Raw genomic sequence first — 16,850 nt, 5'->3', positions numbered from 1 at the left:
TCATTGCTCCTCAGTAATCTTTTTTTATTCTCCATTCAAACTACTCTTTCTAGCCTGGTATTCTTAAAAAGGGCCTAAGCCGATTGGAAAAGCATAAGAGGCGATTTGCAGAACAGAAACGACTCAGCAAAGTGCACCGTGCTGTCAAGTTCAGCATTGAAGGCAACAGGATGCCCCTGTAGTCCTGGCCCAACCAGAGAGTATCCGGGAGGTATCCCCAAGGAAGCATGCTCTGTGCATGAGCTTGAATTGTCAGCAGCTAGAGTGAAAACAAGTGTGCGTGTGCTTTCCTAACCAGAAAAGGCCCAGCCCACTTCTAGTTACTGAAATAATGACCTTAACAAACACTTCATGACTTTCAAGTTCTGTTGAATATTTAGAAATCGAAATGGAAGTCCCTTCCTTTATTAGTACCCCAGAAACTCATGGATAATTAATTCCCTGATAAGCATTTTGATCTTCCTATTACCCATTTTTATTAAAAAGTCTTTTTTAGGGTCCAGAATCATAGTGTTCTGCATTATAAGCATGTAAAGTGATGAGTAGCTTCTTGATGGAAGGGAGGTGACTTTTCCTCCCATTGTCAGTGGCTCATCAGTGTGCATTTGAGGGGACCCATTGCGTAAAGGCTTCCACTAAATAAATTTGATTAATACTTATTTAATACATGGTTAGAAATGAAAATGTTGGAACCCTTCCTTAAAGTCACACTCACTCCCTGCTGTGCTCTGAGATGAATAGTGCTACTAGCAGTGTGCTCTTGAGAGTCTGAGTGTGTTGCCTTCCTTTTGTGACTTCTCCATGACCCCTGCTTGGGCAGCTATTTTCATGGACTACACTCACCTTTGTGCCAGTTCATTTTTTATATTAAGCTGCAATTAAAACAAAGCACACTTTCCACCTACTGAGAATAAATGCAGGTAGAAGAGCACTACTTCAGTGCCAAGAACTTTTTCATACTTCCTTCCCCTTTTTTATACTTTTACCCATATCCACATCCCTTGATATCCCTTATCTTCCTCAGCCGCTTCTCTTTCTTTTTACCTTTTCTTTTTCCACTGTCTTTTCCCCTCTTGCTGTCCCTCTTAGTAGTATTTTTTCTTCCCCAGTACGCTTAGGTTTGAGAATTGAGAATGGTAAGACAGAGAAAATGTAATAAAAAATCTCAGTGGCCATTCTTCTTTGGAAACCTAGCTGTGTCCTGAAAGGCATGTGCCTGTCTGCCAGTATTGCTGGTTCTGATCCCATTCTCCCAGTAGGTGATGGGCAAGTGGGAAGAAGTGGCCCAGTCTCCTGTTAGAGGAGAGCGGTGACTAGCAGGCAGAGAGGCAAGTTCAAGCTGCTTTCCTTTCCTTCATCCCAGCACTCCCGAGATCATAATGTGCCAGTACTATCTAGGTCCAAGTCTAGGCATGTTTGGGGGCCTAGTGGTTTCATGTTACATTTTAGGGCATTGTCCTTAAACCACCTGACACTCTTTACCTGTTCAGGAAGAGTCCTTACGAATTCACTCAGGGCTTCCACATTGCAGACACTAATGAGTATTATTAGAAAACATATTTTCCAGAAGAAAATTGGAGTGAGTAAATGGCTTTCAAATGAAACTCTTTGTTTTAAATGTCATTTTTATTTTTAAAAGTACATAAGTAAATATAAAACACTATAGAATAACCCCATCTCAAAGCCCTGCTCTTCTCAAAGTCCCCAGTGTTCACAGTTTGTTGTGTTAAATGTATTCCCAGTAATGCTTCAAATTTGTTTTTTTGTGGTTATAATTACAGAAAATTATGAGATTAGAAAGAGAAATCAGCCACCATTCTAAAGCAGTTTGTTATATTTTTTGCCCTTTTTTTCTATTGATACTTTCATAAAATTACACTGTATATAATTTTGGTAATTTCCCCTCATTAAACCACCTTATCATTTGTCTTTTATATTGGCTGCATAATAGTCTATCATGTGAATATATAATTTGTTTATTTATTCCTCTGTGGTTTCTGATATTTCACTCCTAAATAATGCAGTAACCTACACTACGTTGTATATTGAAATGTTTATTCCATGGAGTGCTTTTAAGATAACAGTAAAATGACAAACGCAATGTATGTTTTTATATAAACTTTTAAATGCAGAAAGCACAAATAAAGTTAATGTCACTTGTAATTCTACCACACCTTAATAACATTTTGGGCTATTTCCTTTTTGTCCTTTTTATATTGTATATACACATTACTGGTTTTGTGGTTTGGTGTTTTTGTTTCAACTTTTATGCAAAATTGTTGTTTTATACTTCGTTGGGTTTTTGTTTTACTAAATATGGTAAAAATTAATTTAAGTAAACATTCTTCAGTGACTTAATATTGTGTCATAATACAGTGGTGCCATAGTTTTTTGTTGTTGTTGTTGTTGTTTTAAGCAAACCCATCTTGCTAATATTTTAAGCTACTTTTGGTTTTTCACTGATAAAACAGTGCAGTATACACTCTCAGTGTTCTAAGGAGGTGTGGTACAGAGTTGAATTAGGAGAGAGGTCATTGAATTTGGCATGTTAGGTACTAAATCTTTTGTGTTCTCTGACTTGGGGAAACTAGGCATGTGCCAGCTATAAGTCTTAATATAAATAGGAATGGATCAGTGTGACCTGGGTGTGTCCCTTTTGGGAAGGCTAGAGGGCTCAGATTGTTAGAGAGGTGCTGGGAGATGTTTCTAATGGCTTGTAAAGCTGCTGGGAGTTAGGTAATTGGTGGAGATCTGAGTGGGTAAGGCTTCTGATATGGACTGACTATAAGTACTAAGAATCAGGGCGCATCTGAAAGGAGGTCACATGTTTCGGATTATCCAGAAAATCTGGGGATTTGATAGGGTGATAGAAGCATAGCTCCTTCTCCTCTGATAAGGAATGTTTTTGCTAACTCGGAGTACTAGTGCCAACTGTTAAATTGACATAAATATTTGGACTTGGGATTGTTTTAGAAAATATAGGGTGGATGATCACTCTTGTTCAAGACTGACTGAGGGTTCCTTGCTTCTGTCTGAGGGGTATGCTGAGTCTAGAGGTGGGATAAGACTTGGGAGGCTCCTCAACTCAACATCATCACACTGATAACTGACCCAGAGTGTCTCCTTCTGGGCCTTACCTTCTTTTAGCAGTCTTGGAATTGAGCTTCACAGGTGATTCAGTAATAAACATCTGGGGAGAAATAGAAGAACTTGTCCCTTTTTATGCCATTCAACATTCTTAAGGATCGGAATTGTCAGTAACACTATAGTCAACCAGAAGAGTTTCCCCTGGTCTTTGACTTAAGTGGCAGACCTCCTCAGCATTTCTAAAGGTCAGTTTCTTAGAGATGGCATCCTTTTAAGACCCATAGTCGTTAAAAATTAAAAAAGAAATAATCTAACAACCAAACCTTTAAACATATACGGCAAGCAGGAAGAGATGTAAAAAGTAGTAACACCCTTGGATCAAAAGATTTCATTTGCTTTTTTTTGTTGTTACCAAGTGTACTTATTTAATATAAATCTAATTGGTTCCAAAGTAGTAGTAATAATAGTAATAGCTGATACATATTTTGAGCACTGACTAATGTGCTAGTATTTGACACAATTATCTCATTTACTTCTCCTAGCAGTCTTGAAAGGAGGGGCCTGATTTGCATAGGGCTCTAGAACTTGCTGAGGCAAAGTGGGTATTCACCCCAAGTCTGAAACTAGAGCTTCAGCACTTAATTGGGTTCGCTTTACTCATCCTCTCACCTCATTGGTTATGCTTAAGGCTTTTTCTCAGATGACTTTCCTTGCCTTAGAAAATCACTATTCTTCATGCCAGCACTGCTGGGAGGTGAATATCTGAAGTGGCCAGCTCCATGTTTGACCTTTGAAAGGGAAAAGCATATAGTCAAAATGTAAGTGAATGGAATTGGGGGGAATCATAGTTTAAATTTTCCCCCTTTCATCTAGGAGGTTTCTGTGGACTGAGGCAGAATTTTAAAATAAGACACAGATAACTGATAATCTTCATTGAGAGAGTTTAATATGTGCACATTGCTAACACTGATGTGTACACTTGATCTTGTTCCTGAGGTCACCAAAGCATATTGTGATTATTACAGAGATTGGAGCTCTTCTGACTGTTAACTTGCAGATAAAAGAAGATGAAAGACAAAACTAGATTTGTGTATTTCAATAATTTGCTCTTTAATTTTTACCCCACTCTTAGTTTCAGGGAACCTCCAAGAAGGGTATCAGTCGACTGGATAAGCAGATGAGAAAGTTCACAGATATCAGAAAAAAAAGCAGATCTGCACACGCAGTGAAAATCAGCATCGAGGGCAATAAAATGCCATTGTGACCTTGCCTGGGATGTGTCCCCATCTCTAAGAAATGCGCAATGGACTCTTTGGAGAAAGAAGATGATATTTTAAAAATTTTTTTAGTGTATCTGTAAATGGTTCTGCTTGTATCAGATGTTGTCATAGGACTCACATTTCTCTCACTTGTATTTAAAACTGTTTGTTGTGTACTTTGTACAGAAGAATACTAGTCATACTTCTATAAACTTTACACAATAAAGTTCCATTCTGGTTTTGGGGGGTTGTCTCTTCATTGTCTTAGAGGATGTATTCTCAGTGGGGGTGAAAATTGGCTTTTGGTGAGAGAAAAAGATCTTAGCTATTACAGTGGTTTGTGACCCTTCCATCTTCCATGTTCATCCTTCCTGGCCATAGTAATAGTAAGGAATTTGATCTCTGTCTTGGATTCCTGATAAGGAACTTCTAAAAACCTTTGCATTTTCTGGGTGATAGGAATGTTTTGTGATTCTCATGAGGTGACTTGTTAGTCCCTGAGGTAGCTTTAGGATGGAGGATGTCACCAAAAAGATCTACCATGTAATTCAAGGGTTGGGATTTGGGGCAGGCCTGATGGGTTGGAGTGAGGGGATTGAGTTCAGTCATGTGCCCAATGATGTAATTGGTCATGTTTGAGTAGTGAGATCCCAATTAAAAACTCTGGACATTCACGTTCACTGGGGCTTCCTGAATGGTGAGCACACTGATAAGCTGAGATGGTGATGTGCCTTCATTCCACAAAGAGAGGGTGTGGAAGCTCTGTTTACTGCCCTATGTCTCTTCATTTGGCTGGTCCTCCTACTTTGAGTCCTTTATAATAAATCATAAACATAGTGCTTTCCTGAGTTCTGTCAGTCATTTTAGCAAATTCTTGAACCTAAGGGGATCATGGGAACCCCCAGATTTGTAACCAGTCAGTAAAAGTGGTCATGGACCCACTTGAAACTGGCATTCAAAATGGGAGCAGTCTTAGGGAGGACTGAGCCCTTAAACCTGTTGAGTCGGATGCTAACTCAGGTGGTTAGTGTCGGAATGAATTGCAATATTCTAGTTGGGGTTGAAAGAAAATACAAAATCTTACTATTTCTCGTCTTAGGGAAATTTTAATTACTTGATTTTAATTAAATTACATTGATGTTTTCTCATGGAAAGGCTGTTGTAATGAAAAAAAAAAGTTGTGAAATACTTCCTTAGAGGAAATGTGGATGTAACTGAAAATCACTGTACACTTACTGATAGCAGTTTGGCAGTTGGGTTAGAGGTAACTATAGTTTATGGCTATATTCTATTTTTGTGATACTTTAAACTTAATAGTCTCTGCAGATTTAATTATGAAAAACCTCTGTTTAGTCAAAATGACTAAATTCAAGAACCAGTAATTCATTTTAATTATGAAAATTCTGATACAAATTGGAACAGGGTTTTTGACAACACTGATTTTCAAAAAATTTTGAAAGTAGTACTTGCCATAAAAGCTTTTGAATAGCCAAAATGGCTTCAAGTGTATGCACTTACTCAAAAGGTCCTTTCAGGATCTCTGCATTTACTTTTTTTTTTTTTAGATTTTATTTATTTATTTGAGACACAGAAGGAGAAAGAGCATGAAGTGGGGAGAGCAAAGGGAGAGGGAGAAGCAAACTCCCTGCTGAGTGGAGTTGGTGGGGGAACTCCAACCTGGGACTCTGGGATCATGATCTGAGCCAAAGGTGGATGCTTAACCAGCTGAGCCACCTGGGCAACCCTGCATTTACTTTCAACAAGCTTAGCACAGATGGGGCAGTGAACTGTAAAAGGCAGGTGCATAAAAATGTTATCAGGTGATTGCTAACTGCTAGGTGGAGGTGGAAACAGTACTTTTTTTTTTTTTAAAGATTTTATTTGTTTATTTGACAGAGATCACAAGTAGACAGAGAGGCAGGCAGAGAGAGAGGGAAGCAGGCTCCCTGCTGAAGCAGAGAGCCCGATGTGGGACTCGATTCCAGGACCCTGGCATCATGACCTGAACTGAAGGCAGCGGCTTAACCCACTGAGCCACCCAGGCGCCCCGAAACAGTACTTTCTACAGTCATTTTGCTTTATATAGATAGCCTTAAAATAAAAAAACTTGTGAGAGCAATAAAAATATAGCCATCTATTGAAGCAAATGTAGAACCTGGTCATTAAAAATTCTAAACAAGAAAGGTAAGAGTAAAAAAAGATTTAAACTTACTAATACAGTATTTTGCCATTTGATGGGGTAAGCTCCAATTATATGATGATTTCACTGATACGGGCTAAAACATGGTGCCAGACAGTAAAGAAATAATCATAAGTGAATTCAAAATGATTTAGGAGGTTCTCTTAATACTATGTTGAAGAAAAGACTGTTTCTGTATAAATGATCCTTGGTCCATGGGTTAAAAACTCAAACCTCAAAACAGGATGGCTTTTTTTTTTTTTTTTTTTTAATTTTGGAAATTTTTCTAACTTAAAATTATGTTGCAAGAATGGTAAAATAAACTCCCATATACCTGTCTTCACCTATTTTAACCAGTTGTTCACATTCGTAGCATTTACTTTATACATGTGAGTAACTTGTTTGACAGCTTGCCTCTTGGTCCCCAAATGTTTAAGCAGATTTCTCTCCATAGAGACTTTTAGTTTGTTCAATTGTCGGTGGTGGTAACTTTGACCCCTTGAATGGAGTGATGCAGAATCATTTTTTCCCAGTTAAAAAATTTAAATGTTGACTAAATTATTTTACATTAATTATGTATAAATGTAAAGTATGCATAGAATTTAACATCTTTAAGGGCAGTTTTTAAGTGTACAGTTAGTAGCATTAAGTCCCTTCACTTTTGTTTGCAACCATCAACTGCCTTTCATCTCCAGAAATCTTTTCCTCTTAAAAAATGAAACTTCCATTGAATAGTAACTCCACATTCTCTTCCTCTGGCCTACCCCTGGCAGTCACCATACTGCTTTGTCTCTGGTTTTGACTACTCCCATCTCATATAAATGGAATCATACATTGTTTATCCTTTGTGAGTGGTGTACTCACTTAGCATAATGTCCTCAAGGTTCATTCATGCTGAAGCATGGGTCGGAATTTCCTTCCAAACATTTTAAGACTGAATAATACTGTATTACATGTGTATACCATGGTTGGTTTGTCCATTCATCATCTGTTGATGTATATTTGGGTTGCTTTTACCTTTTGACTTGTGAAGAATGCTGCCATGAATATGGGTGTGCAAATATTTCTTTGAGACCCTGCTGTGAGTTCTTTGAAGTATATACCCAGAGGTAGAATTATTGGGTCATAATGGTAATTCTGATTTATGGAACTGCCATGCTGTTTTCCAAAATGGCTGCCCCATTTTACATTCCTACCAATAATCCAAAGCGTTCTAATTTGTCCATAGCCACATCAACACTTATATATGTTTAGTTTTTTGGGGGGTTATTTTTGGTTTTGTTCTTGTTTTTTTTTATAGTAATCATCCTACTGGGTGCAAGATGGTATGTCATTGTGGTTTTAATTTGTATTTTTCTGATTAGTGACATTGAGTATCTTTTCATATTCTTAATAATGCTTTTGATACCTTCTTTGGAGAAATACCTAGTCAGATATTTGGCCTGTTTTTAAAGTAAGTTTTGAGTTGTTGGAGTTCTGTATATATTCTGGATAATAACTTACCAGATGAATGATTTGCAGATATTTTTCTAATTTTGTGGATTGCCTTTTCACTCTTTATTCCCACTTGGCACCCTTGTAAAAAATCATTTGACCATATATATAAGGGTTTATTTCCGGCCTCACTTCCATCAGTCTGTATGGCTGTCCTAGCATCAGCATGACACTTGTTTTAGGAACAAGAACCAAATTTTTCACTTGTTTATTTCTTGATTTTGAAGAATTCCTGGATGACATGCTTGGCCTGAGACTCTTTGCCATAGTTTTTAACCATCGCAGAACTGCAACCAACTATGTGGGATTTCCCTCTCTGTTCATAGAGGCCTACCCATTTGCCTAATTTCTTATTGTCATTAATCTTAATTAGATTGATTTTGGTGTTCAGCACAAAGGGCCTCAACCAACTTGATATACATAAGCTTATCACAGTTGGGTGCAAGCACACGAAGATCGGCTTGGCACTTGTCTAAGGCTTTGGTGGCTTTGTGAATTTCATATGCTAGGCCCTTGTGGATGAGGGTGGTTTTCAGCACCTCTTGTATTAACATCCATTACACCTCCAGCAGCAATGCCTTCCTAGGCCATGGTGGTGGGCCAGTGTAGAGCCCAATCTTAGGTGTACCTGAAGCCCCACCTCTGAGCAAGTTGGTGGCGGCAGGGAAAGAGCATGATCTTGTTTTGACTACTACGGCTTTGTAAATTTTGAAATCCAGAAATGTGAGTCTTCCAACTTTGTTCTTGAAATTTCAAGATTGTTTTGTCTATTTGGGGTCCTTGGAAACTTCATAGGAATTTTAGGAGGGATTATACTGTTTCTTCAAGAAACATCATTGGGGTATTGACAAGGACTGCATTGGTTCTACAGATCACTTTGGGTAGTATTGACATTTTAACAGTATGAAGTCTTCCTGTCTATGAACACAGGATGTCTTCCTGTGTAATCTCCTTGATTTCTTTGAGCAACATTTCAGTGTATATTATATAGACATTTTCTTTGTAGTTATGGCAGTTAATTTTGACATCTTAAGTTGTATTTATCACAAAAACTTTGTAGTCTACCTGCCTTTATATTATTGATGTCACAAATCACTATATATGTATATACACACACATTCACAACATATTGTATATCTACTAACAGATTTATAATTATTTTTTACACTTTTCTATTTTAAATCTTGTAAAAGAAGTTATAATACTGGGCTTTATATTTGTCCGTGTATTTACCTGTGCTGGAAAAATTTACATTTTTGTATGGCTTTGAGTTACTAGTGTCCTTTCAACCTGGAGGACCGCCTTTAGCATTTCTTGTAGAGCTTGTCTCTGTGGCGTTTGTTTATCTGGGAATGGCTTATTTTCTCCCTCATTTTTGAAGGATAGGTTTGCCAGATAGAGAATTCTTGGTTGATGGGTTTTTTTCTTAAATCAGTTTTATTATATCATCTGATTGACTTCTGGCCTGCAGAGATTGTGCCCTGGGAGCCAGAGAGGGACCCCTTTACTAGTAAAATACAATTTTGGGGGAGGGCATCAGATTAACCATTGTTTCCAAATTGCCTTCTCCCTACCTACCTGTATACTACTGTTCCTCAGGCAGAGATTGTCAGGCCAAGCTCCATACTGTTGTTGTGATCTTCCCTCTCGTGGTAGCAGAAGTCTTACAGCCTCAGATGCACAGGTAGAATGTGGTGTGGAGTGAAGTGAGTATAGATTACATGTATATAAAAGTTGTGCTGAGATGTTAGAGTAGTCCTGAGAGGTGGAATTGTGTAGTGTTGACATGGGCTGGAAATGTTGCAAAAATGCTTATGATTCTATAGCATAGAAGTTGGCTGATTTTGGTACCATTGAGCTCTACATGTGCATTTCATATGTTTATTGTTTGTTTGTTTAAAGAAAGTGGTGAGCTGTGTCACAGCATTACCTGTATGCCTCATTTTAAGCAAGCTGAGTACATAAATGTAAAGATCTGACAAAAGCTTGGGGATCATAGTTTGGAAAAGGCTTTACTTACAAGATTTTTAGAAAACATTCTTGGGGCGCCTGGGTGGCTCAGTGGGTTAAGCCTCTGCCTTCGGCTCAGGTCATGATCCCAAGGTCCTCGGGATCGAGCCCCACATCGGGCTCTCTGCTTCGCAGGGAGCCTGCTTCCTCCTCTCTCTCTGCCTGCCTCTCTGCCTATTTGTGAGCTATGTCTGTCAAATAAATAAAATCTTTTAAAAAAACAAAAAAAGAAAAGAAAAGAAAACATTCTTATTGCTTTGGGGCACCCAGGTGACACAGTTAGTTAAGTGTTCCGCTCTTGGTTTTGGCTCAGGTCATGATCTCAGGGTCATGAGATCGAGGCCCTCATCTGGCTCCAAGTCCAGTGTGGAGTCTGTTTGAGACTCTCCCTCTCCCTCTGCCGCTCTTCTCTTAATAATAATAATAATAATATAAAAATATTCTTGCTGCTTTAAAGCAGGATTTGAAGGAGCAACTTGTGAGAACAAGCCTCACTCTAGGAGATGAGGGTTTCGGTCTGTGCTCCCCAGGACTAGCTCAGTTCTTAAAAAGCCTGGGGCCCTGGACCTTTGTGTTCTTTCCATAGTGGAGCTGCAGTTATGGATGCATCAAGGGAGGCTCAAAGTGTGTCAGGCCCTAAGATAACTAGTTACTCCTTGGGTTTATTTGACTAGAGAGCAATGGGTTAGGCTTTTAACAAAATACTTTGTAAATGTTTTATGATGCTGACATGTTTAAAAGACAGTGGATTGAAAGTAAAGAGTCAGAGTTTGGTCTCCCAAAATGTGTGGATCTCTTTGGGTTGGGGAAATCGTGCTCATGGTTTTGAGAGGAGAAAAAAGGAGAGAGTTTATGCTTTCCTGTCCTTTGAATTTAGAGAAGGAGTGATTTTTTAAAAAAAATTCTTTTCTTGTGATTTGAGAAAGAAGTTACTTTTTTGGCTAGAGATAGTACAGAAATAGAGTTCTGCACACTAGTTCTATGTGAGACCAGCAGAGGTCAGTTAAGTGCTGGCCTTTTTTTTTTTTTTTTTTTTAAAGATTTTATCCATTTGACACAGAGAGATCACAAGCAGGCAGAGAGGCAGGCAGAGAGAGAGAGAGAGAGAGAGAGAGAGGGAAGCAGGCTCCCCACCAAGCAGAGAGCCCGATGCGGGGCTCGATCCCAGGACCCTGAGATCATGACCCGAGCCAAAGGCAGAGGCTTTAACCCACGGAGCCACCCAGGCGCCCCAAGTGCTGGTCTTTTGAAAAACTTACCCTGGTAGTTGACCAGTGTAGTTATGGACAGCCATTCCAAGCTGGTCTCTTCTGAAACCCATGTCAGGAGGAAGTAGGACCAAATCAGAGTCCATGGGCTCAAGGGGTCAAGGACCACATCCATCTGGTTGTCACCATTCAGTTTGTTGAGCTGAACTAACATGGCTCTTCATATTTTGACATTGATTATACTTAATTCTATGAGATGTTATTGTCCCTGCTTTATAGATAAAGGTAATGGTGCACAGAGATCAAGGTGCCACCCAGCTGGTGAGTGGCAGAGCCAGAATTCAAGGTCAGGGCTGAATGCAGATCCCTGGCCACCTTAGCAGCTGGATTTTTTTTTTTTTTTCCCACATGAAGTATTTGGTAGTTTTTAATTGTCAGACTTGTAGTTCTTGGCTTTTATCTTCTGGACATTCCTAAGTGTTGCTATTCTGTTTTTATTGAGGAAGTCCGAGAATCTTGTGGAAAAAGTCATTCAGGGGTTTCCTAAGAAATAGTGTTGTTTAGTATTATATTTTAAAAAGGATCAAATTTGGTAGACTTTCAGCATCACCAGGTTATCCTTAGAGCAGAATTTGGAATGAAATTGATTCATATCAACCAATTTCCTTTTTAAAAAATTTTAAAGCAAAACTGTGTAAGTCCTATGCATGTCTCTGCTGAAAGGGAGAGAAACTACAGCTGGGCCTCATGCCTTCATGGTGACCAGTTAATCACCCTACTTAGGTTTCACATAAAGGCACTGTTATCTTTCCATAAGTGAGAAAAATGTGTTCAAAGTGAAATGACTGCCCAAAGTCATACTGTAAATAGCAAACCATCCATGGATCCGGAGTCCATTCTTTCTGCCTTCAAAGCTTTCAGTTATGCTGCAGTGTTTTCTGGGTGAAATACTAGGATTTATACAGGTGCTTAGAGTTTTTGTGTTGAGCCTGTAGTTGTTCTTGGATCTTGTTTAAACTAGTACTATCTAAAGTGAATACCTGTGTCCATTCTTTTCCAGGTTTTGCTGTTACCACTCAAGATACCATACCTTGAATAACACATGGGAGACCTCAGGACACTGATAAGGTTAATAGCCTAATGGCTGGGGAAGGGCTGAGATTCAGCCACTGCTAAATAGTTCGGTGATAACCTCCTTCAAATGTTATACTATGGATGTCTGTTAGGGCTGAGGATCCTGGGGAAAAGTCTTGAATTCTGTCTGTTATTGGGTTTGATTATGGATAGGACTTATGGGCTGAAGTGGCCCAGGCAGAGGCCCACCTGCAGAGATCTGGGAGCCCCAAGAGAAAATTCACTGTAAGAGAAGGAGCAATCTGACAGGGCAAGCCCCCTCTTTGCAAGAGGATAGAATGTTGGAGGCAAGCTGAATGTCCCAGTATATCCTGAGTCTGTGGGTGTGAACTGAGCTGTGTTGATGGATGCTATAATGCTGGAGTTCAGAAAGTTGTGCTGGTCATCCGTATGCAAAAGGAACACTCTAGCCTCATAGCCCTTCGGAATCCTGCAATGGCAGCTCCTCTGGCCAGCCAATTTAGGGCACAATGACAGGAGTGGTCCTCCCTCCTGGGGTACATCTGTGGGATCATCAGGCCCAAAGCTGCAAAAGCTTGACCTGAGAGGCCATAGCAACCCACTTAGGATCATGTGCGCCCTTAGGATTCCTAGATATTTGTGAAGGAAGGATTTTCCTTGAGGTAGGACTCCCTACATTTGCATAGATGAGCACACAAAGCCATTGAGATTCAGAAATTAACATGAAACAACTTCATTTGTACTCATGGCTGATTAAGGCTAAGAAAGTTTTCCTTTCTGCTACATTTTTTTTAATTTTTTATTTTTTATAAACATATATTTTTATCCCTAGGGGTACAGGTCTGTGAATTGCCAGGTTTACACACTTCACAGCACTCACCAAAGCACATACCCTCCCCAATGTTCATAACCCCACCCCCCTTCTCGTAGCCCCCCTCCCCCCAGCAACCCTCAGTTTGTTTTGTGAGATTAAGAGTCACTTATGGTTTGTCTCCCTCCCAATCCCATCTTGTTTCATTTATTCTTCTCCTACCCCCTTAACCTCTATGTTGCATCACCACTTCCTCATATCAGGGAGATCAAATGATAGTTGTCTTTCTCTGCTTGACTTATTTCGCTAAGCATGATACGCTCTAGTTCCATCAGCTACATTTTTAAATGGGTAAGTGAACAGGATCCATTAGTATAGCTTGTATCTTCATTAAAGACTGGGCGGCACATAGCCCGTGGTCTGGACTCCACAGCCCCACAGCCGCTCTGCTCTCGTCATATCACTCTTCCATTCACTCACTGCTCTCCAGCACCCACTGGCCAGCTTCTCTTTCTGCATGTGCACCCAGCTATTCTGAGTCTGGATCGCATTTTCCCGCCCTGTCTCCTCAAATATCCACCGACCTTGCTCTCTTCATTTGGTCTCTGTTCAAATGTCACCTTGTTGGTGACACCTTGCCTAACTTTCTTATATGAGAAAGCAACACCTGCCCCTCACTTTACTTTTCCCTGAGGCACTTTGCACTAACTTTCTATATATTTACTTGTTTGTTATTGAGTGTACCTTTCTCATTAGAGTGGCCGCTCCATGAGGGCAGGAACTCCATTAGTTTTATCTATTGATGTATCCCCAACAACCGGAACAATGTCTGTGACATAGTATATACTCTGTAAACTTGATTCATGAATGGACCCTACTGCCTGCCTGCCTTCATTCATTAATCAATTCATTCAACAAACACTGAGCCCTGTAGATGCTACATATCCAACACCTTGTAGGTGTAGTTGGATATACTGGATAGCAGAGGACCAAAGGTGAACAAGTTAGCTTCTGTCCTCAATTAGGTCACAGTATGAGGAGGGACACAGAAAGGCAAACTTAACTAGAGATGCATTGTACTGAGTTTACAGGGGGTGCAACAGGAAAGGATCAAGAAAAAGAGGGCAGTGTTGAGTTGATTCCTGTGGGTGAGGATGATTACGATGGTAAACATTTATTGAGTGTTTCCTGTGTGCCATCTCTCCGTTAAACAATGAATACAGTATCATTTAAGGCTGTTAACAGTTTTCTGACATAACTGCTAATATTACCTTTATCTTAGGGATGCAGAAATAGGCTCAGAAAGCACCAAGGTCATAGAGCTAGTACTTGGAACTGAGATTCAAACTTGGCTTTTTCTGGTTCCAGATCTCAAGCTGTAACTATGTGCTGGGCAGACAAACAGGGAAGACAATGTGAGCCGAAGAAACACTATATCCCAAGGATTGAAACCTTACCATGTGTATTCAGGTAACAGCAGAGATTCCAGGAAGTGTGAAAAGAGATGAGGTAGTAGGAGTGTATGACACTTAGAAGGTGGCCTTAGAGGACCTAGGTTTGCATACCTGTTCCTGATTCCTTTCTCTTTCCTTCTTCCAGAGTAGCTTGCTTTTGCTACTGTATTAGTTAGGCTTCTAAATATGCTTCGATCTGAAAGAAAAATTTCATGGCCGAAGCAGGGGGTAGTGGGGGCGGGGGTTGACTATGTGGTTGTAGTGTCCCTGATGGGAGATGGAGTTCTTGAGTAGGATAGTAACTTTGCGAATGAAGTGGAGACAACAGGAAGATCTTCGGAGAGAGAACTGCTGGAGCTTGCTCTGCATTGGCTGTCGGAGTCAGAGAAAGAAGGTGCTGCACCTGGGTGAATGAGGTGAGAAAGAAGGTGCTGCACCTGGGTGAATGAGGTGAGAAAGAAGGTGCTACACCTGGATACCATTAATGAGGCCAGAGCATCTAGGGGAAAGCTGCATGGAAGTGGTGAAGATGAAGGACGAGGGTGATCTGCTGTACCTGTGGCTCCCTGAGGAAGGGAGATGCCCCGTGCTGGTCTGGGTGCATAAGGCCAGAGCTCCAAGTGGAGTCACAGAGCTGACAGACATCAGCTACTAAGTAGGTGTTCAAATTGCTGCCAAGAAAGATAAGCACTAGACTTGGGGTGGAATCTTTGGGAATGCCAGATGTGAATGCTAGGAATCTTCTCAGTATGGACATCTTTGGATGGGTATTATGTTGTTTTCAGATCATTTGTTCTGACATATCATACACATATGTCTAAACCAACCAGGGAATTTTTTGACATTTTCTTGGTTTAAAAAAAAGTATTCAAGGGCATGAGAGGTCTTGCACCATTTTCTTCTGTAAATGTCTGAGTAAAATGGCAGGTTGGAAGTCCCTTCAGCCTACTCGGCTGCTTTTTTTCCCAGTGGCTTCCACAAACCCCATCTGGAATCACAGCCACAGTGATCACCCTTATCCATGAAATGTGATCAGAAACTTGATATAGACCCATTTCAGCCCAGCCTTTTGCCCAGCTCACAGTACTCACTAAGTGTCCAGGTGAAACCCAGTCAGGGCTCCCGGCCATTACCCCTGCAGGAGCCCTTCACTTCAGAGTGGTAGCTAGCACAGAGCACACTGGTGGTGAGGATCTTGGTTGCAGACCTTTGCCAAGTGCCTGTGTGCACAAAGGGCAAATCTGCATACAGGAGGATGCAGGGAATAGGGCCAGGGTAAGATGGAGAGCCCCAGCTACTCACAATCTTTGTTCTCCCCTCCTTGGTCAGCAGTGTCCCAGGAGAAGGCAGAGGGAAAGAATGAATTTGCCTCACACAACACCCCAGCCCAGGTAGCACAGGGCCACGGTGGTATTGATGTGGGGAAGGGAGTGGGACTCTTCATGATGGTCTTCTTTTCATCTGCTCACTCAGGGACATATTGAGATCACTTACGGTGGCAGGATGGGAATGAGAATGAAAGTGGCAAGAAAGGGTACTTTGCAGTCACATGACCCCAAGTCCTGTTCCCCTTCTGCCACCTGTGGGCTATGGGGTCTAGGGCAAAATTCACTTCAACTCGTTAAGCCTTGGTTTCCTCCTCCTCGAAGGCATTGATGCCCACTGCAAAGAGAGGTCATGGAGATGAAAGTGCTCAGGATGTCCAGCACACGGTAAGTAGCTTAATAGGTGAGCCTACCTCATTGTGATTATTTTTCAGTTTCCTATATGTTTTCAGTCCCACTGCTTAATTGAGCATTGGGTTTGGTGATATGTGGCTTTATATTTCCTTTACCTCAGCTAGGAACAGTATAAGGACTACATGCTCAGGCTCTGGAGTTTGCCCAGACCTAGCCTTGAATCCTGGCAGAGCCAATTACTGATGGAGTGAGAGTCTTCTTATGCTCTGGATAATGGAAAAAAGATCTCTGTAAAATTGAAGCTGCAGCTGGATGAAGATGGAAATGCTATCTACAGGCTCAAGCCTGTGGAGTGTCATAACTTCAGAAGGAAAGGGCCACATACCTTGCAGCTATGTTAACTTGCCAAAGTCCCCAGCAGGTCTCATTCCTTTCTCAGTGGGGTTAGAGGTAAGGTGGCCAGCACTCACAAAATGAAAAAATCAAAGGTCTCTTTATGAATGGAGTGGGCACAGGGCTTAAAGGAGCCAAACAGTGGGCAGTCTCAGTCTATGGCCCATATTCACATACTCCA

General features: G+C 40.7%; 1 protein-coding gene and 1 pseudogene across 5 annotated transcripts in view; one reads left to right on the top strand and one right to left on the bottom strand.

Annotated features, from left to right (window-relative positions):
- The window catches only part of IWS1 (interacts with SUPT6H, CTD assembly factor 1), a 50,657-nt gene extending 35,519 nt beyond the window's left edge, over positions 1 to 15,138 (top strand). For 3 of the 5 annotated variants that reach the window (XM_044242697.1, XM_044242698.1, XM_044242696.1), the window contains exon 14: positions 4,220 to 5,186. In XM_044242697.1, coding sequence (XP_044098632.1) covers positions 4,220 to 4,351 — 132 coding nt within the window. In that variant the 3' untranslated portion in view covers positions 4,352 to 5,186. The other 2 variants (XM_044242700.1, XM_044242699.1) reach the window with 2 other exon arrangements.
- On the bottom strand, positions 8,228 to 8,610 carry LOC122902759 (annotated as a pseudogene).
- Positions 15,139 to 16,850: the final 1,712 nt, after the last annotated feature.

This window comes from Neovison vison, chromosome 3, assembly GCF_020171115.1.
Source record: "Neovison vison isolate M4711 chromosome 3, ASM_NN_V1, whole genome shotgun sequence".
NCBI classification, from domain to species: domain Eukaryota; kingdom Metazoa; phylum Chordata; class Mammalia; order Carnivora; family Mustelidae; genus Neogale; species Neogale vison.
The sequence above is the reverse complement of the archived record's forward strand: the minus strand, read 5'-3'. Positions and strand labels throughout refer to the sequence as shown.